This window comes from Tribolium madens, unplaced genomic scaffold (genome assembly GCF_015345945.1).
Source record: "Tribolium madens isolate multiple individuals breed KSU strain unplaced genomic scaffold, Tmad_KSU_1.1 Scaffold_3;HRSCAF=73;Tcas5.2_LG2, whole genome shotgun sequence".
Taxonomy (NCBI): domain Eukaryota; kingdom Metazoa; phylum Arthropoda; class Insecta; order Coleoptera; family Tenebrionidae; genus Tribolium; species Tribolium madens.
The window spans coordinates 14700944-14727105 of record NW_025401006.1 but is presented as its reverse complement, the minus strand read 5'-3'; the positions used below and the strand labels follow the sequence as shown (position 1 = coordinate 14727105).

At 32.7% G+C, this 26162-nt stretch overlaps 4 protein-coding genes across 8 annotated transcripts in view; 1 reads left to right on the top strand and 3 right to left on the bottom strand.

Moving 5' to 3' along the window:
* LOC123007741 (unconventional myosin-IXa-like) overlaps positions 1-3010 on the bottom strand; it is a 31444-nt gene extending 28434 nt beyond the window's left edge. Inside the window, exons 1-3 of the mRNA XM_044403165.1 lie at positions 2852-3010; positions 1974-2328; positions 348-1826 (exon numbers count right to left, since the gene is read on the bottom strand). Of these exons, the coding sequence (XP_044259100.1) occupies positions 348-1826; positions 1974-2263 (1769 nt within the window). The 5' untranslated portion in view covers positions 2264-2328; positions 2852-3010. The remainder of the gene's footprint in view (positions 1-347; positions 1827-1973; positions 2329-2851) is intronic.
* A 234-nt stretch (positions 3011-3244) lies between these two features.
* LOC123007921 (beta-galactosidase-1-like protein 2) lies at positions 3245-5370 on the bottom strand. The gene is made up of 2 exons (XM_044403434.1): positions 5256-5370; positions 3245-5219 (listed from the first exon to the last, which is right to left on the bottom strand). Exons 1-2 carry the CDS (start codon positions 5270-5272, stop codon positions 3296-3298), a joined length of 1941 nt encoding a protein of 646 aa, XP_044259369.1. The 5' UTR covers positions 5273-5370; the 3' UTR covers positions 3245-3295.
* Positions 5371-5394: 24 nt separating this feature from the next.
* The window catches only part of LOC123007919 (protein groucho-like), a 41419-nt gene continuing 20651 nt past the window's right edge, over positions 5395-26162 (bottom strand). Inside the window, exons 2-14 of one of the 4 annotated variants that reach the window (XM_044403428.1) lie at positions 23511-23608; positions 23286-23349; positions 18815-18859; positions 15023-15160; positions 14661-14693; positions 14266-14535; positions 14121-14219; positions 10998-11051; positions 9199-9366; positions 8879-9138; positions 8581-8830; positions 7909-8532; positions 5395-5796 (exon numbers count right to left, since the gene is read on the bottom strand). In XM_044403428.1, the coding sequence (XP_044259363.1) occupies positions 5689-5796; positions 7909-8532; positions 8581-8830; positions 8879-9138; positions 9199-9366; positions 10998-11051; positions 14121-14219; positions 14266-14535; positions 14661-14693; positions 15023-15160; positions 18815-18859; positions 23286-23349; positions 23511-23608 (2211 nt within the window). In that variant the 3' untranslated portion in view covers positions 5395-5688. The remainder of the gene's footprint in view (positions 5797-7908; positions 8533-8580; positions 8831-8878; positions 9139-9198; positions 9367-10997; positions 11052-14120; positions 14220-14265; positions 14536-14660; positions 14694-15022; positions 15161-18814; positions 18860-23285; positions 23350-23510; positions 23609-26162) is intronic. The other 3 variants (XM_044403429.1, XM_044403431.1, XM_044403432.1) reach the window with 3 other exon arrangements.
* On the top strand, positions 6392-7454 carry LOC123007933. 2 transcript variants are annotated; one of them, XR_006412900.1, is made up of 4 exons: positions 6392-6792; positions 6940-6985; positions 7133-7282; positions 7355-7454. XR_006412900.1 is itself a non-coding variant. In XM_044403458.1 (4 exons), exons 1-4 carry the CDS (start codon positions 6602-6604, stop codon positions 7288-7290), a joined length of 348 nt encoding a protein of 115 aa, XP_044259393.1. In that variant the 5' UTR covers positions 6392-6601; the 3' UTR covers positions 7291-7418. The 2 variants fall into 2 exon arrangements, 1 of the variants encoding a protein (XP_044259393.1); XM_044403458.1 differs by having other exon boundaries at positions 6392-6703; positions 6751-6792; positions 7133-7418.

Sequence of the window (26162 nt, the reverse complement as noted above, 5' to 3'; positions counted from 1 at the left end):
TTATCTTATTACGGCTAAACTAATAACTGAAAAAAATTGTTAACTACATTATTAAATTCCTCGTAAAAAAGTGCCTGTATAATGTCTTTATTTCAAATCCGTATCTTCTATAATAACGAAGATATGAATTTTTTTAGATTTCGCTAAAATCTCAATTTTTGTCTATAAGTCGAAAACAAAAGACGATAGCGAGATGCGGTTTTAACCAATATTATTTTCTCAAAAAATGAGCCCCAGAATGTATTACTCGTTTTTGGCTAAACCTCTCAGTTTCGGAGATTCCCTATCCGGACATCCAAAATGCAGCATCCTAGCATCTTGTACACTTAATTTTTTCTACAACTCACTTGCATTGATCATCAAGGAGACATAATAACCCATTGGGTTTGCCTTCAATCAATTGGAGACACCCAGTATTGTCCATAAAATCGATATTGTTCCACCGAATCCCCTCCTTCCTATACTCCTCTTGTTCGTATTTAAAGACATGTTGATTGAAATAATACTGCAAGTGTTCATTGGCGTAATTAATACACAATTGTTCGAAACTATTATTTAAACCAAAATCCTCAAACCCGAAAATATCTAAAACACCAATCGAGTTGCCTTGGTGTTCCCGTAGCGTGTCTTTTTTCGATAAGAGAGCATGATTCACTTGTAAAACAATCCAATCGAAGAGTGCCCCGTATAAACATTTAGCCATCGCATCTCGACTTGCTATAGCTTCGGGTAATTTATACGTAATAACGAGGGTTTCCCCCGAAGCTCGTGCTTTTTTCGCCGTTAAAGCTTGCAATAACGTCTCTTGTTTAACACGCAACAATTCCGATATTAAAAACACAACTTCGGGGTTTTTTACACCGACTGATTCGTCATGATGATAGGCAGGTCGACGTGGTTGAAACTCAACATTACCAAGAAGCAAAACAGCGGAAAGTACCGAAAATAGACGACGTTGTTTCTCAGCGGTGAAACCCACCATTTCCATTGATTGTTTCAATCGGGAAAATTCGTAACTCTCATCGACATTCTCCAATGAATGACACGATTTGTTCAAGTAGTAATACTGATCGGGGGTTTTTAAATGCAAGATTTGTTTTTCTTGTTCAGTGGCTCCTTCGAGGAGGTAATAGAAGACGTGGTAATTGCGTTCGTTGCGTCCCTGTGAACAAATTCGGGACTTTTCCAGTAAATATTTCTGGACTACGGCCCCATGAACCATTCCATTTTCCTTATAATTAACCTGGATGAATTTCCCAAAACGGCTGGAATTGTTATTATGTGCTGTTTTCGCATTCCCGAAAGCTTCCAAAACAGGACCGGCACTTAAAATAGTTTGTTCGACGCCACTCCCATGGGAACCTTTCTGACTCAAAGCCGTTAAGTGATGTAGGAGGAAATTTGTGCTTTCGGTCTTCCCGGAACCACTCTCCCCACTTATAACAATACATTGGTTCTTGCGGTCTTTCAACATGCAATAATAAGCGGTATCAGCAACTGCGAATATATGTGGGGGCAAATTGGGGCCCAATTTACGATTCTGGTACAATTTCACGTATTTAGGATTGTAAATTGGGTAAAATTTAAACGGATTTAGTGCAATTAGGATTGATCCAACGTAGGTGTAGATGTGACCAGCGACGAAACGGGCACGAAGATTGTCGAGTAAAGTTTGTTCGTTCAAATCGGGTAATTGGCATAAATCGGGGTATTCCCGGTCTTTCGGCTGGTAGAGGAAACGGTGGAAGTAGTCTTTGATCAGTTGGGGGTCCATCACGAACTGGTCCTGCCATCCAAAATCGCTGATCTTCTCTCGGAGGTAGAATCTAGGGGTTAAATCACCGTCAGGTTGGCAACAAAATCAAATGTCACATTTTTATAGTCAACTGTCATTCGGCCCGACGGGATGTTCACGGAATCGCCGTCACTTGTGTTAACATAGTAGGCCGAAAAACCACTATTGCCAACATTACCTGTATGAAGACTGGTCGGTTCGGTTTTTGGGCCATAGCATCATCACCTGGACCGGATTCTCGGAGGGGGCTAACCGGCGCTCCTTGCAGTCCTCCCCGAAGTCATCTCCTATGACTTCAGCCAACTCATAAGTGACGTTTTCATTGAGGAGGAGACGTTCAACGATACACGAAACGATCTCTTCGGATGTGGTTTGTTTACTGGCTTCCACTGACAAGGCTTCATAGAGCGCCGATAAGGCCCCCACGTACACTTGCACAATATACCGGTTGTTCTCCGTTGTTGACATGGTGAATGAAGCGTCAATGGGCCCCAGAGAGTGGCATTTTGGGGGCTGGCTTCACCCGACCGTTTCTACAAAAATCAAGATTGTAACTGTCAATAGTGTCATTGGGCACGATCAGATTTTCACACAATAACACAATCTAATTATTAAATGGGGGTTGTTTCGAGGGTTGTAATTTTATTTTCTCGGTTTTTTCACAAAAAAACTATTTTAACTGTCAATAGTGTCAATGGGCACTGCCTACTACACGTTTTCGTTTTCACCCATTTGTTATTAATAACAACAAAAAAGTAGAATCTGATTGATTAATTGAAACCCTGTGAGTGTTATTTCGGGGGTTGTTGTCCCTCATCCCGTCATTTTCACCGTATTTTCCCCAAAAAAACATTTTAACTGTCATTAGTGTCATTGGGCACAGCCTACTCGAGACTTGAATTTCGAGTAAAATGGGGGCCACTTTGTGATTAATAAAGCCACCAAACTAATTGAAATAATTAATTGAATGATTTCATGCAACACAATGACAATATGACAGAGCAACCAAACATAGTATCCGCCCATATGACCAGTGAAACATACTTTTACACATACCTCGATTTAGACACTCCTAAAACGATAACAGACGGGTTGTGAGACTCACACGTGGCCAAAAAGTACCCATTTCATTGTGATTTAATAATTATCACGCAAAAGAAGGCTAACAACCACCATTTTTTTTATTATCAACTCACTAGACAAACTTATCGCAGGCGGCTCTGGCGTATCAAGGACGCAACACGTGACTTGCGCGCCAATTATGAATCACAATTCTCGCGTTTCGGATGATACAATTATTCAAAGAACGCCAAGTCACACGCAAAATCGATTAAAATTTTGATAACAAAACGATAATTGACAATTGACGGGGGAAAAATTCAAATCATCCGCCAAAATCACGTGCTTAGCAACTAGCTTTGTTACCCTAGCAACTGGACTATTGGAACATTTAACACATATATTTTTTATTAATTTTAACAATTTTTACACAAAAATAAATTATGGTGTTTTGAAGATGGGCTCTGCGCTGAATTTGATTTGCTTGGCCGGTTGGAAATGCTCAAAAACGATAATTTCGTTGTCTCCTTGTTTGAGGAAGGGGGCTGGTAGGTAGAGGGCTTGTTGGGGGCCTATAAAAGCATAGCGCCCCACTACGAAACCGTTGACAATGACTATGCCCTTGTTCCACTCTTGCATGTCAATATAAGTGTCTTTGGGTTCGTTTTCAATGGGTAAAATGGCTCGGAAAATGCCTGGTCCTTTAGTACTCGAAGATTTACGCCAACCAGTCAGATTCTCGGTCCAGGATTTTTTAAATTCCAGAGGGAACATGGTCCAGGAATTGAGTTCAATGTCATTCAAGTAGACTTGATTGTCTTGAGTTAAGCCTTTTCTTTGGTGGTACAAATTCCCGAAATTGCCTCTACCCCAATTTTCGAAAACAAGATCAAGTGTGACGTTTCGTAGATCAGTTTTGGTTAAATTAATACTCGAATTGGGCAATTTCCAGTAACCAAAACCATCAAAATCGCTACTACTTGATAATGGTTTTGATATTAAGACACCATTTATCAAAACCATGACTGTGTCACGCACGTGGCCTTTAATGGACAAAATCGAGGACTTTGCAATGTCAAGATTTTCGATTCTATAGATAAGATAACCGAAACTTTGCCCTGAATTGTTATTAATTGGGAGTTTTTCCATAGGAAGTGCTTCATGACTTTTCACAAAAGACACTCTGTCAATAATTTCATTCAAATTCAACTCTTCTTGTATTTCAACAGAAGAGTAAGCTTGACGTTTGATCAACTCCGGTGGTTCCGGAGTTGACGTTTCAACCGGATTATACCGTTTGATTAGACTTTTAACAATTTCGTATTTTCCGGTGTAATCGCCGTTTTCTGCCAAGGGGGCGTCGTAATCGTAACTTGTTGTGGTTGGTTGAAACGCGGAATTGTCACCAGGCCCGATATTGGCACCATTCAAGAACCCAAAATTGGTACCACCGTGAAACATGTACATGTTTACAGACGCGGGATATGTCAAAATCTGTTCATAAATCTCGTTGAAGGTACCATTGGAGACAGTATGGTGGTTCTCGGACCAATGGTCGAACCACCCAGTCCAGTATTCCATCGCCATGATGGGCCTCCCTGGTTGAAACGAGCGCAAAGTATCGAAATTACCCTTAGGGTCGGAACCAAAATTCACAGTTTGGAAGAGTAACTCTGGGAGGGAACCACTGGTACCAGAACCAGCCCCATCTGAGGTTACTAGAAGTTCCACAATGTCATAACCTCTCATATAATCGTACAAGATTTTAATATAGTCCAAGTCGATTTGGGGGCTTGAACCGTACTCATTTTCGACTTGGAGTGCTATAATGGGGCCCCCTTGTGTGAACTGGAGCTTCGCAAGGATGGGTAATAACTGATCGAAGTACCTTCGCACGTACTTGATGTAAATGGGGTCTGAAGTGCGTACCATGATGTCATTTTTGAGTAACCAACTCGGTAAACCCCCGAATTCCCATTCGGCGCAAATAAACGGTCCTGGTCTCACAATCACGAACAAATCCTCCTCTTGGGCCATTTTGAGGTACGAGTGGACGTCTAAAAACGCCTCAAAATCGGTACCACCTCCTCCAAAGTCGAAAACCCCATCTTGGGGTTCGTGCAAGTTCCATGGGACGTAGGTTTCGACGGTGTTTAAACCTGCAGCTCGGAGTTTACGAAGACGGTCCCGCCAGTACTGTGGGGGGATGCGAAAGTAGTGCATGGTACCACTGTAAATGGTGATGTTTTTTCCATTGAGGGTGAAGTATGTCTGATTGGCGGATAACCCCTCGGTGATTCCCTCAGATGTGTAGTACTCGTAGAGGGTGGGGAGAGCGAAAGCGTTCAAAAAGAACGGAAAAATACTAAAAAATGAGTGGTACTGATTTTGGGGTACTTACAAGAGGAGAAGTTTCATTGTTGCTAACAAATGTAGGAAATTGAGGTTTGTATTTATACAAGTTTTTATCTCAAGTATTTCGATTGAAATGACTGATAAATGTTTGATGTTTTGTGTTGTTAGGTGAAATAAAAAGCGAGTAATGTATTTTTATTTAATTACGAAAAATATGCTACATAATCTTTGCGTTTGAGACATCTAATTCACACACATAACAACATTTTGAATAAACAAATAACAAATATGGTACAATTTTTCCGAATCAAAGAAAACCATAAATAATCACTTGTTTCCCGTTTATTCAATTTTACTAATTCGTAGTTTTTGAAACTGTAACATGTGTAAACGTTGTTACAGTTGAAAATAATTGTCATGTTGGTAAAACTGTACTGGGTTTTTTTGTCTGGCCCCGGAAAACGTTCACATTGTTGCATTTAATAGATCACTTCGTAAACAGTGGCTTTCTTATCACCAGATCCCGTCACAATGTATTTATCGTCCGTTGAAATGTCACAACTCAATACACTCGACGATTCCTTCGACTGAAACAAAAATATTACATGTTACTATTGCAAAAAACGGTAATTAAAACGAAAACCAGTGACATTAGCCACTTCCAAGTGACATTTCACAAATTCAAACCGACAATCTAGAGTTTTTACGTCTGTGGACTTTTTTCAAAAATCGGGTCAAGACGTTTTTTACCAAAAATATTGGCAAAGTCGTTACAAATAAACTTGAAGAAAATATTTTAAAGTGTTTTTCTACACAGAATTATTAACATTAGCCACCACTTATTATTGAAAAAGATTATCAAAATAATAATAAAAACTAATTGTTAGTCCCTGATACTTTGCAAACCTCATTTAAAGTTGTTATTAATAAAATAATTCAGGTAATAAAACGTATTTTTATAAATTCAGAGTGACAATCTAGTGTTGTTACATCAGTGGATTTTTCTCTCTAAAGGTTGGTATTGAAAAAAAGAAATTGTTTCAAAAAACTCAAAACGACGCTTCCATTTTTACTGAAAAACTACTCAAATTGTGGCTATTTTCTCACTTAAAGTGTAATCATGGTATGTAAAACAATAAATATTAACGATTTTGGTTTTAGGGCCAAATTTGGGGTTGTTACAAGGTTTTTTTCTCTAAAGGTTGGTATTGAAAAAAAAGCAATAGTTTCAAAAAACGCAAAACGACGCTTTCATTTTTACTGAAAAACTACTGAAAATGTGGCTATTTTCCCACTCAAAGTGTAATCATGGTATGTAAAACAATAAATATTAACGATTTTCGTTTTAAGTCCAAATTTGGAGTTGTTACATCAGTAGATTTTTTTCTCTAAATGTTGGTATTGAAAAAAAGCAATTGTTTCAAAAAACGCATAATGACGCTTTCTTTTTTACTGAAAAACTACCCAAAATGTGACTATTTTCCCACTCAAAGTGTAATCATGGTATGTAAAACAATAAATATTAACTATTTTCGTTTCAGGTCCAAGTTTGGAGTTGTTACATGGATTTTTTTTCTCTAAAGGTTAGTATTGAAAAAAAGCAATAGTTTCAAAAAACGCAAAACGACGCTTTCATTTTTACTGAAAAACTACCCAAAATGTGGCTATTTTCCCACTCAAAGTGTATTTATGGTATGTAAAACAGTAAATATTAACGATTTTCGTTTTAGATCCAAATTTGGAGTTGTTACCTCAGTGGATTTTTTTTCTCTAAAGGTTGGTATTGAAAAAAAGCAATTGTTTCAAAAAACGCAAAATAACGCTTTCCATTTTACTGAAAAACTACTCAAAATGTGGCTATTTTCCCACTCAAAGTGTAATCATGGTATGTAAAACAATAAATATTAACGATTTTGGTTTTAGGTCCAAATTTGGAGTTGTTACATGGATTTTTTTCTCTAAAGATTGGTATTGAAAAAAAGAAATTGTTTCAAAAAACTCAAAACGACGCTTTCATTTTTACTGAAAAACTACTCAAATTGTGGCTATTTTCTCACTTAAAGTGTAATCATGGTATGTAAAACAATAAATAGTAACGATTTTCGATTTAGGAGTTGTTACATTTGTGGATTTTTTTCTCCACAGGTTGGTATTGAAAAAAAGCAATTGTTTCAAAAAACGCAAACTGACGCTTTCCATTTTATTGAAAAACTACTCAAAATGTGGCTATTTTTCCACTCAAAGTGTAATCATGGTATGTAAAACAATAAATATTAACAATTTTCGTTTTAGGTCCAAATTTGGAGTTATTTTATTCTCTAAAGGTTGGTATTGAAAAAAAGCAATTGTTTCAAAAAACGCAAACTGACGCTTTCCATTTTATTGAAAAACTACTCAAAATGTAGCTATTTTTCCACTCAAAGTGTAATCATGGTATGTAAAACAATAAATATTAACGATTTTCGTTTTAGGTCCAAATTTGGAGTTATTTTATTCTCTAAAGGTTGGTATTGAAAAAAAGCAATTGTTTCAAAAAACGCAAAATGACGCTTTCATTTTTACTAAAAAACGACTCAAAATGTGGCTATTTTCCCACTCAAAGTGTAATTAAGGTATGTAAAACAATAAATCTTAACGATTTTCGTTTTAGGTCGAAATTTGTAGTGAAAATGTCAACCTAACCTCAAAGTTGCAATTACCTGGAAAATGCTAGCCCCATAGGGCGTTCGCCACGCATTAAGCAAATTGTCCTTCCCCGTCGACACAAACCACTTCCCGCACGTGGCAAACCTTAAACTAAGAACACAACTTTCGTGCAAATGCAATTGATATTTATCCGGTTTTAACGCGTGCAAAACTTCAACATGTGAGTTCTCCATGCCTACGGCAAGCCACTCTCCCGTCGGACAATAACCCAATGAGAAAATCTGCGAACTGAAATCGTGCTGTTGCAATTGTTTGCCTTCACGTAAGTCCCAACTTCGCACTGTATTATCTAAACCCCCCGTCCATAATTTCGTACCATCGGACGAAATATCAATACACGAAGCACCATCTGTATGACCTTGAAATTGTCGAACTAAAGTCTGATTATGTAAGTCCCAAACGGCAATGTTTCCATCCGAACAACAACTGAAACACACTTTGGAATCGGGGCTGATGGCGAGGGCGTAGCATGCGGGGGCACTGGAGGTCAATTCGGCTTTGATACGAGGTGTGGGGCTAGCAAGGTCCCAAATGGACAAATTACTGGCTTCGCCCCCCACGATGAGAGTACGGCCGTCGGGGAGCAACTTCACCGAACGTATATAATTATCCCTTTGCTAAAAAAACACCATTTATTACCAACTTTCCAAAATTAAAAAACCTACCAAACAGTCTAATTGTGACACTGGGGTTTTGGACCCCGGTTGACTTATATCCCAGACTTTGACACAGCCTTTGCCCCCTGTATATACGTATTTAGTTGGATTCGAGATAGTTACAGCACATACAACTTCCCCATGATTCAATGTGTTTATTTGTCTCGCATGTCGGGGAATCCCCGGACCAATTAAAGCATCTGTAGGAAACGGAACCGGTTGTAGTTGCCCTTCACCATTCATATGAAACGAATAAGCCCTAAAAAACCATTTAAAATTGTTGTAAAACCACCGGATTTACTCTTACGGTTTACCACCCGGAATCGAACTCAAACCATTCGTGGCAATTCCAGGAGTCCGGGTATGTGGATGGCCATCGTAACCCAATAAAGGTGGCCGGCCATACGATGATGCTACATTATTATAAGGACTAAGATGTTCACGGGGGGCTGCCAGATTGTATGGGGGGTATGGTCCAAGGCCGACTTTAGGACCGCTCGCTCCAGGTGCTGCACCTAGATTCGGTGTCGTAGATCGGGGTTTTGAGCCCGGAGTCAGGGGTTTTTCCTAAAGGGGGTGAGAAAAAAATGGTTGAAGTATTCAAGGGGGCAACGAGTATTGTCTTACATCTTTACTTTTGAGGGATGGGGTGCTCCGTGATGAGGAGGAACCACTGCGACTTGGAGGCCGTTCTACTTTGATTTTATCGCCGTTTGTACTGCCGTTTTCACGAATTTCGACGCCTGAATTACTGAGGGGGGCGTGGTCGCCGTTGGTGTGGGGGGAGGAGGCTTCCTGAAAAAGAAATTTGACAAAAATCAAACATACAGGGTGTTTCATTGTCACGAGCCACCCCGAATATCTCAGAAAATAAAAAGATTTTGCAAAAACGCCAAAACTGGTCGATTTTGTTTCCGAGGGGGACATTTTTTGACGTTATTTTTAAAGCACCCCCAGTAACCCCCTAACCCCCACACACCCCAACTTTAAAAATTTAAATAGCACCACCCTACTTGTAGCACATCAAATGAAAGCTATTTTAATAAGCTTTTCAAAAGTTTTTACCAAAATTGAATCAGACCATCCATTCGTGAGATACAGGGTGTTCTAATAAAAACCAAAACACGTTAATTTTGTTTTTAAAAGACATTTTTTGACAATTTTAAAAGTGTCTTTTCTAAAGTTGAATGGGATTTTCTATTCATAAGATATTCGCAAAAGATAATAATGTTTCTAATTAGTAATTAGTTCTAATAAAAACTATTAAAATAAATTACAAGTACAAGAAATTAGAGTGGGCGGTGATTTAAGTCGTTCATATGACAATCCTGACATCAAGCAGAAAATTTTTATTGTTATACAAAAAAGCTGTACAAGACGAAAACGGTGAATGGTCATTTTTAACGTGTTGCCAACTGTAGAATATTAATCGTCGCCTACTCTAATTTTTTTTTTTAATTTTTAAACTTATTTTTATTTGTAGAACTCGATCCAATTTCTTCCCAAAGTGGATGTTTTGTAGTTTTAAACAGTAAGTAATATTAAAGTCAACTCCACAAATCGATAAATTTTATCTAGTCAAGTTGGGACATGTTTCGGCATCCTTGTGCCATCATCAGCCATTGCAAATTGTTACACTTTAAAATAAAAAAATTACAAGATTAAAAATTTAAATGTACACTGTTTCCTGATTATAACAAATGGAAAAATATACAGAAGGAATAGGATTTAAACATTATTCCTCTGAAAAAAAAGTAAAAAGATGAGAAGAAGAAGTCTCGCCCGTGAAAATTTTTGAAGAACGATATTATTTATTTTTATTTCTTTATTTTATTATCTAAATAATCGGACTAAAGGACAATAATTTAATGTAAATATCTAAAAAATAGCAATATACTCGTACATACTGACTGCTGAAAGATTATTTTTTGCCGTTATTTACGAATGTATAAAAATCATTTCATTTTGGAAAAACTTTTTAAAGAGCATTTTAAAAGTGTTTTCATTTTTTGTATCAATAGTGGTTGGTACTATTTGACATTTTAGAATTATGTGGGTTTTAAAGACAATATTAACCTATTTTTTTGCAATTTTTTTCTATGAATGGATGGTCTGATTCAATTTTGGTAAAAAGTTTTGAAAACCTTGCTAAAATAGCTTTCATTTGATGTGCCACAAATAGGGTAGTGCCATTAAAATTTTTAAAGTTGGGGTGTGTGGGGGGTTAGGTGGTTACTGGGGGTGATTTAAAAATAACGTGAAAAAATGTCCCCCTCGGAAACAAAATCGCCCTGTTTCGGCGTTTTTGCAAAGTCTTTTTAGTTTCAGAGATATTCGAAGTGTCTCGTTTTCATTACAAGAGCAAAAATCGGTATTTAGGAATAAAGCTTGACTTTATTCCCCGTTGGGAGGAAAAAAATACTCACTTCGTTGGCGACGTCGACGACGAGGTCTTGGTCGCTTTTCTCACCATCGCTTTCCTAAAACAATCACATAAAATAATTATTGGGATAATTTGTATGCATGTGAAATATTTACTTCACAAATAATAATCTACGAAATTATTAATTATTGGGGGATAAAATTTATTTATGAAATACATTTCATTAATATACCAAACGGTTCCATTAGATATATTAGCAATCGATTTTTATATGGTTCGTTGTAATTTATTTAATATGAAACGACATTTGAAGCCCGATAGTGTCATGAATTATTGATTCAAACATAAATGTGATATTGCAGTAGTAAGAACAAACTACAAGAAAATTATGAAATGAAATCGATTTTAATTAAAAATATCCAACACGATTCGAATATAAAAATAAACATAAAACTCTGATGTAATAAATAAAATCAAACAAAATGATTTATTTACAGAGAAAAATGTTGGAAAAGACTGAAACTTTGCAGTTTAGCGACAAATTGTCGTGCATTCAATAATTATACACTGTGGATTTCACGCACTGTCGACTAGCTCCTAAGCAACCTCTCCCCGTTTTAGGTTTGATAAATTAAAAGAGTACACGTCACGCTCGACGACACTCTTCTCCTCCTCCTCACAATTATCTTTTAAACACTCATTTCTAGCAAAAAAACTAACCAGTTTACTCATAAATCACAATCTTGAATAAAATTTGATAGGGCGCTTTTGTACCCCTAATATCTCCTTTATGTCACCCTCTCGCCGCCATCATCAATCCCCAGTCGTTCCGGACGCAATTATTTATCCCTCGTCTTATTTACACGATAATTAGCGAAAGTAGCAATTGAAAAAAAATTTTTGGTCGAAATCCATGAGAAAAGAAATTGAGTTATGGGTATTTGAATTGTTGCAAAAGTAACCTTAAAATTTTAGGGTTTGTTAATTTTTTTTTTCAAAATTTCAAAACACCGGAAGAACGATCTAAACTTTCTCTTTCAAACGCCAAAAAAACGAATTCAAAATTTTTAAAAATAGCAGAGTTACCGATTTTTAAAGTGGAAGGTGCAGATCCAAAAAAATTTAAAAACTCCAAAACGGCTAAATTTAAGTATAGGGAAAGCTGATGAAAACTCCCTTAAAATGACCCGATTAATCCAAAAACGCAGTAAAAAATATAGCTTTCCATTTAAAATAAGAAATTTGAGACCAACTTCCGGTATAACCGGAAGTGCCGCCATCTTGAAAATATTTTCATTTAGGAGGACTTAATGGATTATGGCTATGTACCAATTTTCAAATAAATACGATTTTTCGAACTCTCAATACTTCTAATGTGGGGTTTAGACGGAACACTCTGTATAAAGGCCTATGTGAATATTGTTTTCTTGTTATAAGAAAACTTAGGTAATTATGTTTTTTTTAGATTTTTTAACGATCAACTGCATTAGTTTATATTATTAAAAAATTGATAAAAGTGTTATGTACTAAAAAACAAGCTTTATTTTCTAAAATAAACTTTGTGATAACTATTGCTTTATAAAAATATTTCAAATTTAACAAAACATAGATAAATGAAATTCTAACGACACAATATAAAAAAGTCCACTTTATGCTGTCCCAAAAATTAAAATTCTCATTTAAAAGATTTTTTTCTTGTTTACTAGGTGTAATTTTGAAGCTAGTTTATCGACTTTTCGAAAACGGTTTTCCATATTAACACTATATTTTTCAATAAGAGACGAAATATTTATACAAAAATATACCGAAAAGTCACCAAATTAAGTGAAAAATAAGAATTTTGCTTGTTTACATCACGTTTTTTTGTAAGATTCTGTTAAAACATATTGAAAAATTACCAAATTGGGTTGAAAATGACCTTTATTATAATTTTTTGGGCGTTCTAGCACGTTTTTCAATTAAAAAATTACAAAATCATTTCGTCACAAATCGCTAAAACTCAAAAATGGTGTTATTTTTACTTTTGTGCTAAAAAATTTGTTCAAAAATAATACCATTTTTCCGTTTTAGGACGTTTTTTAGTCAGAATGGCAATTATTTTAAAAAATTTTGTAGAAAATGAGGTAAAAAATGAATAAACTATCACGAAACTAAAATTATTTTTGCTTCTTTGGATAGTTTAAGCATGTTTTTGAGCTCAAAAATCATTTGGTTGCTTTTCCAAACGTTTTAGCAGATTTTTCAATCAAAAGCACAAAACTCCGGCAAAAATAATCCAAAAAATCACATAATTAATTCGAAAATGTATTTTTGCTTTTTTCAAATATTTAGTTGTATTTTTAAGTCTAAAACAATGTTTTTTCTTTAACTTTTGCTAAAAAACATACCAAAAAATTAATACCTACTATAAAGGCCTATGTGAATATTGTTATCTTGTTAAAAGAAAACTTTTTTTTTAGATTTTTTAAAGATCAAATGCGCATTAGTTTATATTATTAAAAAATTGATTAAAGTGTTATGTACCAAAAAACAAGCTTTATTTTCTAATATAAACTTTGTTAAATATTTCAAGTTTAACAAAACATTTAAAAATGAAATTCTAACGACACAATATAAAAAGTCCACTTTATGCAGTCCCGAAAATTAAAATTCTCATTTAAAAGATTTTTTTCTTGTTTACTAGGTGTAATTTTGAAGCTAGTTCATCGACTTTTCGAAAACGGTTTTCCATATTAACACCATATTTTTCAATAAGAGACGAAATATTTAGACAAAAATATACCGAAAAGTCACTAAATTAAGTGAAAAATAATGAATTTTGCTTGTTTACATCACGTTTTTTTGTAAGATTCTGTTAAAACATATTGAAAAATTACCAAATTGGGTTGAAAATGACCTTTTTTATAATTTTTTGGGCGTTTTAGCACGTTTTTCAATTAAAAAATTATTTCGTCACAAATCGCTAAAACTCAAAAATGGTGTTATTTTTACTTTTGTGCTAAAAAATTTGTTCAAAAATGAAACTATTTTTCCCCCAAAGCTTTATCCGTATCAGTCGGTGATCCAACATGGCCGCCATCGATAAAACACGCACCCTTAATACCAATTATTTCAGTAAATTTTTGCAATGTTGGTAGCGAAAAAAAAAACCCTGTTAGTTACTTACATGCCCCAATTTATCTTCTTTCCGTCTCTTGACATCCTGTTCCACGTCTGGCGGCGATCTCGATCTGTATTTATCTCTGTCTCCGGGCGAAACAGAATTCTGAAAAATCATTTCAAAACCTGAAATTGGCCTGAAATCCACTCACCAGTCTTTCTTCAGTATTAGCCGATCCAGGTTTGATGTCAACGGCTTCCCTGGAATGGAGATCTGTTGATTTGAGTAAAGGATGAGCGCCTCCGGTTACAGAAGCGTGAGGTCCTGTGGGTGCTCCTGGAACACCCCCACCTAATCCTGCACCGAATCCCAGAAGGCCGGCGGCGGCGGCTGGAGCCATTCCTGGAAGGCCGGGATGAGGACCGATGGGTAAGCCTGGACCATGAGGACCATGAGGGAGTTGTTGGGCGTGGATCTGTTGCTAATAATTTGTAAATGATTACTAGAAAAAAAATTTTGTTCGAATTTTTTTAACATGCCATGCATACAAAAATACGATTTTTATGAAATCAATGACTAAAAAAGACGCTAATAGAAACTACTTACAAGCAATTGTTGAAGACCTTGTTGTTGTTGTTGCTGGAAACAACAACGGACAAAATTAAAACAATATAAACCAACACCATAAAAGTCAATAACCCAAACAAAAAAAATTAAAAGAAATTACTTTCAAAAGATGTAGGTACTACTTATATTGTTTTAAGTGTTTTCTTTGAAAATCATCACAGTTAATAAAACAATGATAATTCATATGCCAAACAAATAATGACTGTGATGATATTGAAAGATTATTGAACCAATCAATAAAAAATCATGCAAATTGCAACTACATTCCGCTAAAATAAAACATATAAGTAGTCTCATGTTTCAAGGGGATAAAATTCGGATAAAAAGTGTGTTTTTTTTACCCCAATTATTGCATTGAGTTCGGTCATCGTGACTTGTTTGGCTCTTTCAACTGCCGTTGCCACTTGCTGTTGATGTTCTTGGGCCAGAAACGGCAGCACTTGGGCGATAATTGCGTTTAAGCGTTTTGCGATTTCAGTCTGAAAACAAGAAATTGTGGTGAGGAGGAAAAATAAAGCAAAAAATTCGTTAATAAGTCTTGTGTTATGAAACATGACTTTTAATTGGTAAAATTAAAAAAAAATTATATAGGATATTGATAAATGCTAATCCATCGCCTAAAATTATTTTCAACTATACAGCGTGTCTCAAAAATAAGTTACAATAATACAAACTTGTGTTTCTTTAAATGAAACACCATATGTTTCTTAGTGTTTTTAGTTGTAGATTTTTACGACAATGTTTTAAACTTTTATTAGTTGATTTATTAGTTTTAGAAATAAGACGTTTTTTTGAGAAAACATGCACTTTTAAAAAATTTATTAGACAAAAACTAAGACAGCTAGAACAAATTTTTTCTTACTTCTGCAAAGAGGAAAGTACAGAATTTAAAGCTGTAGCAATTTTTTATTTGCTTGTCTACCAAATTACATGGTTTTTTTTTGTAAAATTACACTTTTGTATTCATTTATTTCATAATATTTACACTTGCAAAATAAAGCTTTTTTAATTAAATTTAATGGTGAAGCTTAAAGTTGAAAAGGTTTTGTGGGGTAGATTTATTAATAAGTTTCGTTAAACTTCATCGTTTTTTTACAATAAAATTACATTTTAGTATTTATTTATAAAAGTTTATTTCGTAATTTTTGAACTTGCAAAATAATTAATTTAATGAATTTGTTATGAAGGAAATTTTGTGAAAAAATCCGTTTTTGACTGAAACACTATTAAAACGCTTTCTAAAAAACAAAAATAATGTAATGTTCAGCTCAAATAGATAATTTATCACTCTGTTTTAGTGTAATCTTTAAAAAAAAACACAGAATTTAGTTCAAAAATGTCGCTGCATTTTGTGTTTTTTTGGCATATTTTTTGACGAAATTTATAAGCGGCTTGAAAAAGCAAAAATGACAAAAATGGTCGAATTTTGTGTTTTTTTCTCCACAAAAATTACTAGTGAAAAAAAAATTGTTGAAAACGTCGAAAACTAAGCAATTCTAGAGTAAATCGAGAAGAAATGAAATACGGGAGTTCTAAGTTCCAAAGTCCATCTATCCCATTGATCGATCTCTCCCGGATTTACCCTATTAATTTTTTTATTAGTTACTTCTATTTGCACAAAAATTACTATTTCTTATATTTACTAGGTGTATATAATATTTCATATACAGGATCTAGTTCATAGTCTAAAATTATTTTCAAATATACAGCGTGTCTCAAAAATAAGTTACAATACAAACTTGTGTTTTTTTAAATGAAACACAATATGTTTCTTAGTGTTTTTGGATGTGGATTTTTATGACAATGTTTTTAAGCTAAACTTTTATTGGTCGATTTTGCTAGTTTTAAAAATAAGACGGTTTTTCTGAGAAAACATGCACTTTTTAAAAATTTATTACACAAAAACTAAGACATCTAGAAATATTTTTTTTTACTACCGCAAAGAAGAAGGTATAAGATATAACGCTGTAAGATTTTTTTAGTGTGTTGCATTTGCAAGATTATTAAATTGTCTTTCTAAAATTACTACTTTTAGGTATTTATAATCAATAACTAAAAAGATATTTAACGTTGAATATTAAAAAAAATTATTACTATTGTTTCAGTAGCCAAAAAATGCACAGTTGCACAAGAGATGGAAGAAATATCACTTAATAATCACATTTGTGTTAAACTGAATTCATTATTCTTTATTTTTACAATAAAATAATTCGAATTTCAGTACTTTTAACGACTTTTACAATCTCTGGATAAATCAACGGATAAGTGATCCGTGGTGGAATTACTATGTTTGCCATAGTATCAACAATGCTCAGATATTGATAATCATTGTTGCTACAATTAATATTGAATGTTAAATATCTTTTCATTTATCAATTCTAGACATTAAAAGTTTATTTTTTTATATAGACAATTTATCAATCTATTAGATGCAAAAATAAAAAATTGAGTGTTCCATTTAAATTTTTTAAGTTATTTAACTTTTAACAAACTTCTTAATTTATTAATCTTTACAAATGCAAAACACCAAAAAATTGCTACAGCTTTAAATTCTGTTCTTTCTTTTTTGCAGAAGTAAGAAAAAAATTGTTCTAGCTGTCTTAGTTCTTGTGTAATAAATTTTAAAAAAGTGCATGTTTTCGTCAAAAAAACCGTCTTAATTCTAAAACTAAGCAAAATCGACTAATAAAAGTTTAGCGTAAAAACATTGTTTTAAAAGGCTACATTCAAAAATGCAAAGAAACATACGGTGTTTCTTTTTGAACTCGCTGGAACACCCTGTATATATTTACTAAGTAATAGTAATTTTTGTGCAAATAGAAGTAACCAACAAAAAAATTAATAGAGTAAATCCGGGAGAGATCGATCAATGAGATAGATGGACTTTAGAACTTAGAACTCCCGTATTTCATTTCTTCCCGATTTACTCTAGAATTGCTCAGTTTTCGACGTTTTTAACAATTTTTTTTTCACTAATAATTTTTGTGGAGAAGAAAAACACAAAATTCGACCCAAAATTGTGTTATTTTTGCTCTTTTAAGTCGCTTATAAATTTCGTCAAAAAATATGCCAAAAACACACAAAATGCAGCGACATTTTTGAACTAAATTCTGTTTTTTTTAAGATCACACTAAAACAGACTGAAAAATTATCTATTTGAGACGAACATTTTTATTTTTGTTTTTTAGAAAGCGTTTTAATAGTGTTTCAGTCAAAAACGGATTTTTTCACAAAATTTGCTTCATAACAAATTCATTAAATTAATTATTTTGCAAGCTCAAAAATTACGAAATAAACTTTTATAAATAAATACAAAAATGTAATTTTATTTGTCAAAAAAAACGTCTTAATTTCTAAAACTAATAAAAGTTTAGCGTAAAAACATACAGTGTTTCATTTAAAAAAAACACAAGTTTGTATTGTAACTTATTTTTGGGACATGCTGTATAGTTCAAAATATTTTAAGTGATGCACTAGATTAGTATCTATCAATGTCCTATACAGTATGTCCCCGGATTGAGTTTACAAGAGGAAAAATTTTTTATCTTTGATTTTAGACCAAAACTGCAAAGGAAAAACATTTTTTGCTTCACCTGAAACGAGCAAATCAGTACTTAAAACTTCATTATTCTGATTCAGTGAAAAGAAAAGCTAATTTTTCTCTTGATTTTGGACTTTTTTGACAACTATATGTCACAAATAATTTATTAATTAAATAATGACAGTTCTTGTTAAAAATGACTTTGGTTTTTACCTTAAAGCTGTTTCTTTGAGTTCCTATTTCTCAAAATTATGTTTTTCACAAATTTAACTTGCGTAAACTCATTTGTCAAAGTGACATCATTGTCAAAATAATAAAACCGCCAATGTGATAGAACTTAAAAAACAGAGAAAAATTATTCCAAAATCAAGAGAAAAATTAACTTTTCTTTCTACTGAGTTAGAATAATCCTTTGCAGTTTTGACGTAAAATCAAAGATTTTTTTTTCCTTTTGTAAACTCAATCCGGGCACATACTGTATAATGTTTTTAAAATTTTACCATTTAAGGACTTTTTCAACTTGCTGGGACACCCTGTACGTTGTCAATAAGTATAAATTTGATGTGAATAAAGTTACGACATTACTTCTTACCTGTTTATGCATTTCTACGTTAAGGCCATAGGACATTTCGTAATACTGTAACAAAGAAAGATGTGGTATTAATGCAAAAGGGTTGAAATGAGTCGAGTTTGAGTTTAATTAAGCAATTTAAGTTATCGCCTTTTCCATTTAAAAAAAGTCGCTCGGTTATAATTCAAGTTTACCGAGTAATATTGTTTTCATGTAATAACCTTATTTAAAGGGATAGTAAATCGTGTCACGTTCCTTTCCCCCAACGTTCACCCCGTACTTAACCGAGTTTCGTCCCTCTCTGCGGAATTATAACTCGACACAAATCTTATCAGATCCTCGCTTATCTTCTCCTAGTTTCATCCATTATACTTTCCTTCTTCATTTGATGACGAGCAATTTTTTTTGTCAAAATATTATTTTGCGTGTTTGAGTTGAATGAAACAATCAGCGAAAATAAACGCGAGTTTTCTTTTACTAAACGATTTCACTTTGATATTGTTGCCAGCGAGAAAATTATTTTCGCTGGCACCTGCTCGACTCATTATAAATTTGATTAAGTTTGAAGTTTTGGTCAAAAATGAGCGATTAAAACATTATTATTTTCAAACAAGTGAAATAAATCGTCCTCTTTAGTTAATTAGTGGTCAAGAAAAAGTCTTCAATTCTATTATGCCATGAGATTAAACGATAATTTAACCATTGCATGAGAACTGAGAACGATATTATTATTGATTCTTGTTTGCTCAAGAGTTGAAATTAAATTTTTCTTTTCTCGATTATTATCTTTCTCATTATGGAAAACGAACTCGTTGTCAGTATAACGTCCAAATGATTGAATGGTGATGTGCTATCAATCACAATTTACATTGGTATCCGTGATTACTGACAATCCACTGATTACATTACTGACAATAATATTACTTACAACAAACCGCAACCATCGATTGCGGTCGAAAATAAATGCGTGTCCAGAACCAGAATTAATCTTCTACGTAGCTACAGTTTTTCATATACAGCGTGACTCAAAATTTAACTGAATTTTTTTGATATAGGGTGATTGTGATTCTAAACAACCAAACTACTACAGACTCATAATTCTGAAATGTCAATAAAAAATGCATTACTACAAAGCTGTATTTAAAGTTCGTTCGACCCGTAGTTTTATATGAATCACCCTGTATAAATTATCTTGTATGTTTTTTATAGATTTTTAAACAGGGAGAGTCATTTGTGTAGACTTTATTGAAAGTACTTTTTTTTTACTTACATTTTTGAAACTTATCCAGGACCGTACTTAACTTTTTTAATGACATCCTATAATATAAAGGGTGACTGATAAAAAACACCTATTTTTTGTCTTGTTTCTTGACTACTCTGTATAGTAATTTTGAACATTAATAATAGATAAAAAAGGTTTTTTCCTAGCCTTCCTGTATGTTACGTTTTTTAAATTTCGGATACAGCGTTGCCAAATTGTTTGATTTTTTGTGCACAATTTTGAAAAAAAAACAAGTTATGACTTAAATTCTTCCAGCATCTTTTTTTATTAACAATAGGAAATTGTTAAAAAACACCTATTTTTGTCTTATTTCTTGGCCACTCTGTATAGTAATTTTGAACATTAATAATACATGTCATTTGTTATAAAATGAGAAAGAAAGGTTTTCCCAGTCATATTGTGTATGTTACGTTTTTTAGATTTCGGATGCAGCATTGCCAAAATGTTTAATTTCTTTGCAAAATTTTGAAAAAACAGGCTATAACTCAAAATAGTCCACTCTTTTTTTATTAGAAATAATGACACCCCATAATATACAGGTTGGCTCATAAATAGATTTTTGATGCTATTTCTTCTTAATTTTTTGTTTTATTTTACTTTTTTAATTGCCCTGTAGATACAGTATTATATTGTCTTGAACACTCCGTATATTAATTTTGAACATTCATAGATGTCATTTGTTATAAAATGAAAAAAAAAAACAGTTTACATTTCAGTTGCAGCGTTATCAAGTTTTTTAAGTTGACTTAATTTCTTCGAGCCTCTTTTTTATTAACAAACAATAGAATATTTTTAGAAATAATGACACCCCCATATTATACATACGGGGTGTCTGATAAAAAACCTTTGATGCTATTTCTTCTTAATTTTTTGTTTTATTTTACTTTTTTCGAAAGCTGATTATTTTTATTTATTTTAATTGTCCTATAGATAGAATACAAGATTTACTTGACCACTTTGTATATTTATTTTGAACATTCATAATAGATGTCATTTGTCAATGAAAAAGTTTATATTTCGGTTGCAGCGTTGCCAAATTGTTTAATTTTTTGTGCAAAATTTTGAAAAAAAAAAAACAGGTTATGACTTAAATTCTTCCAGCCTCTTTTTTTATTAACAATAGAAAACTGTTAAAAAACACCTATTTTTGTCTTATTTCTTGACCACTCTGTATAGTAATTTTGAACATTAATAACAGATGTTATTTGTTATAAAATGAGAAAGAAAGGTTTTCCCAGTCATCCTGTATATGTTACGTTTTTTAGATTTTGGATGCAGCGTTGCCAAATTGTTTAATTTTTTGTGCAAAATTTTGAAAAAACAGGCTATGACTCAAAATCTTTCACTCTTTTTTTATTATTAGAAATAATGACACTCCATAATATACAGGTTGGCTCATAAAAAGATTTTTGATGCTATTTTTTCTGAATTTTTTGTTTTATTTTATTTTTTTCGATTATTTGTATTTATATTAATTGCCCTGTAGATACAATACAAGATTTTCTTGACCACTCCGTATATTAATTTTGAACATTCATAGAGTTTATATTTCGGTTGCAGCGTTGTCAAGTTGTTTTTGTGCAAAATTTTGAAAAAAAAACTTGCTATGACTGAGTTTCTTCCTCTTTTTTTATTAACAAACAATAGAATATTATTAGAAATAATGACACCCCCATATTTTACATACGGGGTGGTTGATAAAAAACCTTTGATGCTATTTCTTCTTAATTTTTTGTTTTATTTTACTTTTTTCGAAACGCTGATTATTTTTTATACATTCTAATTGTCCTATAGATAGAATAAAAGATTTCCTTGACCACTTTGTATACATGATAGATGTCATTTGTCAATGAGACAGTTTATATTTCGGTTGCAGCGTTGCCACATTTTTTAATTTTTGTGCACAGTTTTGAAAAAAAAAAACAGGTTATGATTTAAATTCTTCTAGTCTCTTTTTTTATTAACAATAGAAAATTGTTAAAAAAATACCTATACCTACACTCTGTATAGTAATTTTGAACATTAATAATAGATGTCATTTGTTATAAAATGAGAAAAAAAAGTTTTCTCAGCCATCCTGTATATCTTACGTTTTTTAGATTTCGGATGCAGCGTTGCCAAATTGTTTAATTTTTTTGTGCAAAATTTAAAAAAAAAAAACAGTCTATGACTCAAAATCTTCCACTCTTTTTTTATTAGAAATAATGATACCCCATAATATACAAGTTGGCTCATAAAAAGATTTTTGATGCTATTTCTTCTTAATTTTTTGTTTTATTTTACTTTTTTAATTGCCCTGTAGATACAATACTATATTGTCTTGACCACTCCGTATATTAATTTTGAACATTCATAGATGTCATTTGTTATAAAATGAAAAAAGAATTTATATTTCGGTTGCAGCGTTGTCAAGTTGTTTGATTTAATTTTTTTATACAGAATTTTGAAAAAAAACTTGCTGACTTAATTTGTTCCAACCTCTTTTTTATTAACAAATAGATAATTAGTAATAATGACACCCCCATATTATACATACAGGGTGGCTAATAAAAAACCTTTGATGCCTATATCTTGTTAATTTTTTCTTATTTTAGTTTTTTCAAAACACCGATTATTTTTATTTAATTTAATTGCCCTGTAGATAGAATACAAATGAAAAAGAGTTTAAATTTTGGCTTGAATCCTAGCGTCTTTATTGTTAACAATAAAAAATTCCAATTATTCACATTTGTATCGTTTGAAACAATGAGTATTAATTTTTTTTGTCAAATTTAATTTCTGGTATTTTTGCATGTTTGTCACCTTTTCATTTTCATCCCCGCATTCTCACCCTCTCGTTGGCTATTTATCGGAGTTGCGCGAACAGAGAGAACCTAAATCCTTCCAACCAGCTAGAATTTTTCCGGCGGACGAACACGCTTGGAATCGCATCCGAAAGGGCGCGGGGTGTCTGGGGGAGGGCGTGTATCGATTACCGAGCTCGACAAGGTGCTTGTCACGTCTGATACAAGTGAAATAGCTGTTTATGGTGGCTGCTCTGGCAGGCGCGGTCCGGATGTCAACCCTTAGAGGTTCCGGGTAGGGATGCTACCACCACCCCCCAAACACCCCCCCACTCCTCCTCTAACCAAATAACTTACTTTGTATGCAATATGTACGAACGTGACAATTTCTACACGAGAAAACAATTATTTCAAGAAAAATACTCACCATAACGTAGTGCCGTTGCATTTCAGTCTTTTCACTAGCCAGTTTTTCACACTCTAATTTTAGCCTGAAAAAAAAAACAAAACAACGACATTAAAGAGATGTTCATGCCAAGATTATCACGAACTTTGATCAATCTTTTACTCTGTTGCCACGTTCTTAGTGACAACATTGTACAAACCTAACCTCAATTCGTTGCTTAGCAACACAATTTAAAAATTGACTTACGTGTGATACTGGGCTTGAAGAAAGTTGAATTCTTCTTTAATACGTTCCAGAGTGTCGGCAATGGTGAATTTAAGCTGACCACCTTGAGGTGGCGGTCCCTGTAACAAAAAAAATTAAATTTAAAAAAAAAATAGTTTTGAATTGTATTTTTTTTTGTGGGAAGTGGAGAAGAGTCGGTTTCGCGCCCACACACCTAAATCGATGTGATAAATCCTGGAATGTGGTGTGTATTTGAATTTTTAATACGAACCGTTTTAAACATGTTAAAAAATCCAAAAAAATCGTACAAGGCACACTACGTTTTGTTTCATTTCGCGCGTCAGTTGACCGTCAGCTGTCAACGAGAGACACAGACTAAACTAACAGTCGCAGTAGTCGTTGTTGAGGGTTGTTTGTAGAGAGGGGGATGGCACCCCTAACAAAACCACCACATAATCTGGCTATATCGTTCCGAGATTTTCACTGCATTATTCCGCTACTGAGGAGGGAACTCATTACAACACAGATTTGTTAAGAGGTTCATTGAATCGACGTCGAAGGGAAGCGTTATTAAACCACCACCAATCATATCAAACACTTTTCATTTTATTGCACAATCTCAAGTTTTATTTTTAATTATTTCATTCCTCTGGTATTAGCAACAGGTGTGGGGCATTCAAGGGATGAAAAATATTTTACCTGCCGAGGCCAAAAAGGCCCTTTCCACCCTCCCACACCAGTGATTTAACTAAACAGCCCAAACACAAAAAAAAACTGTACAGATTTAACAAGAAATTACCACCTTAAATTTCAAATTTATGTGACATATATGAATATTCAAAATTAATAATTAAGAAGAAATAGCATCAAAAATCTTTTTATGAGCCAACCTGTATATTATGGGGTGTCATTATTTCTAATAAAAAAAGAGTGGTAGATTTTGAGTCATAGCCTGTTTTTTTTTTTCAAAATTTTGTACAAAAAATCAAACAATTTGGCAACGCTGCATCCGAAATCAAAAAAACGCAACATATACAGGATGACTGGGAAAACCTTTTTTCTCATTTTATAACAAATGACATCTATTATTAATGTTCCAAATAACTATGCAGAGTGGTCAAGGAAATAAGACAAAAAATAGGTGTTTTTAACAGTTTTCTATTGTTAATAAAAAAAAGAGGCTCGAAGAATTTAAGTCATAACCTGTTTTTTTTTTCAAAATTTTTCATAAAAGATTAAACAATTTGGCAACGCTGAACCAAAATCTAAACTCTTTTTTTCATTTCATAACAAATAACATCTATGAATGTTCAAAATTAATATACGGAGTGGTCAAGAAAATCTTGTATTGTATCTACACGGCAATTAAAATAAATAAAAATAATCAGTCTTTCGAAAAAAGTAAAATAAAACAAAAAAATAAGAAGAAATAGCATCAAAAATCTTTTTATGAGCCAACCTGTATATTACGGGGTGTCATTATTTCTAATAAAAAAAGAGTGGAAGATTTTGAGTCATAGACTGTTTTTTTTTTCAAAATTTTTCACAAAAAATGAAACAATTTGGCAACGCTGCATCCGAAATCTAAAAAACGTAACATACACAATATGACTGGGAAAAGCTTTCTTTCTCATTTTATAACAAATGACATCTATTATTAATGTTCAAAATTACTATACAGCATGGTCAAGAAATAAGACAAAAAATAAGTGTTTTTTTTTAACAGTTTTCTATAGTTAATAAAAAAGAGGCTGGAAGAATTTAAGTCATAACCTGTTTTTTTTTCAAAATTTTTCATAAAAAATTAAACAATTTGGCAACGCTGAGCCGAAATATAAACTCTTTTTTCATTTTATAACAAATGACATCTATGAATGTTCAAAATTAATATACGAAGTGGTCAAGAAAATCTTGTATTGTATCTACACGGCAATTAAAATAAATAAAAATAAACGGTGTTTCGAAAAAAGTAAAATAAAACAAAAAATTAAGAAGAAATAGCATCAAAAATCTTTTTATGAGCCAACCTGTATATTATGGGGTGGCATTATTTCTAATAAAAAAAAGAGTGAAAGATTTTGAGTCATAGCCTGTTTTTTTTTCAAAATTTTTCACAAAAAATGAAACAATTTGGCAATGCTGCATCCGAAATCTAAAAAACGTAACATACACAATATGACTGGGAAAACCTTTCTTTCTCATTTTATAACAAATGACATCTATTATTAATGTTCAAAATTATTATACAGAGTGGTCAAGAAATAAGACAAGAAATAGGTACTTTTTAACAATTTTCTATTGTTAATAAAAAAGAGGCTGGAAGAATTTAAGTCATAACCTGTTTTTTTTTTTAAATTTTTCACAAAAAATTATACAATTTGGCAACGCTGCAACCGAAATATAAACTCTCTCATTGACAAATGACATTTAGCATGAATGTTCAAAATGAATATACGGAGTGGTCAAGGAAATCTTGTATTGTATCTATAGGGCAATTAAAATAAATAAAAATAATCAGCTTTCGAAAAAAGTAAAATAAAACAAAAAAATAAGATTTATTTTTTGAAAAAACTAATTGATGAATGATAACGTACTATAAAAATGTAATGTTTTATCAAGAACAAAATTTTACGAAATTTTCTTTTGTTTTTGAGTTCTACAATTTATTTTTTA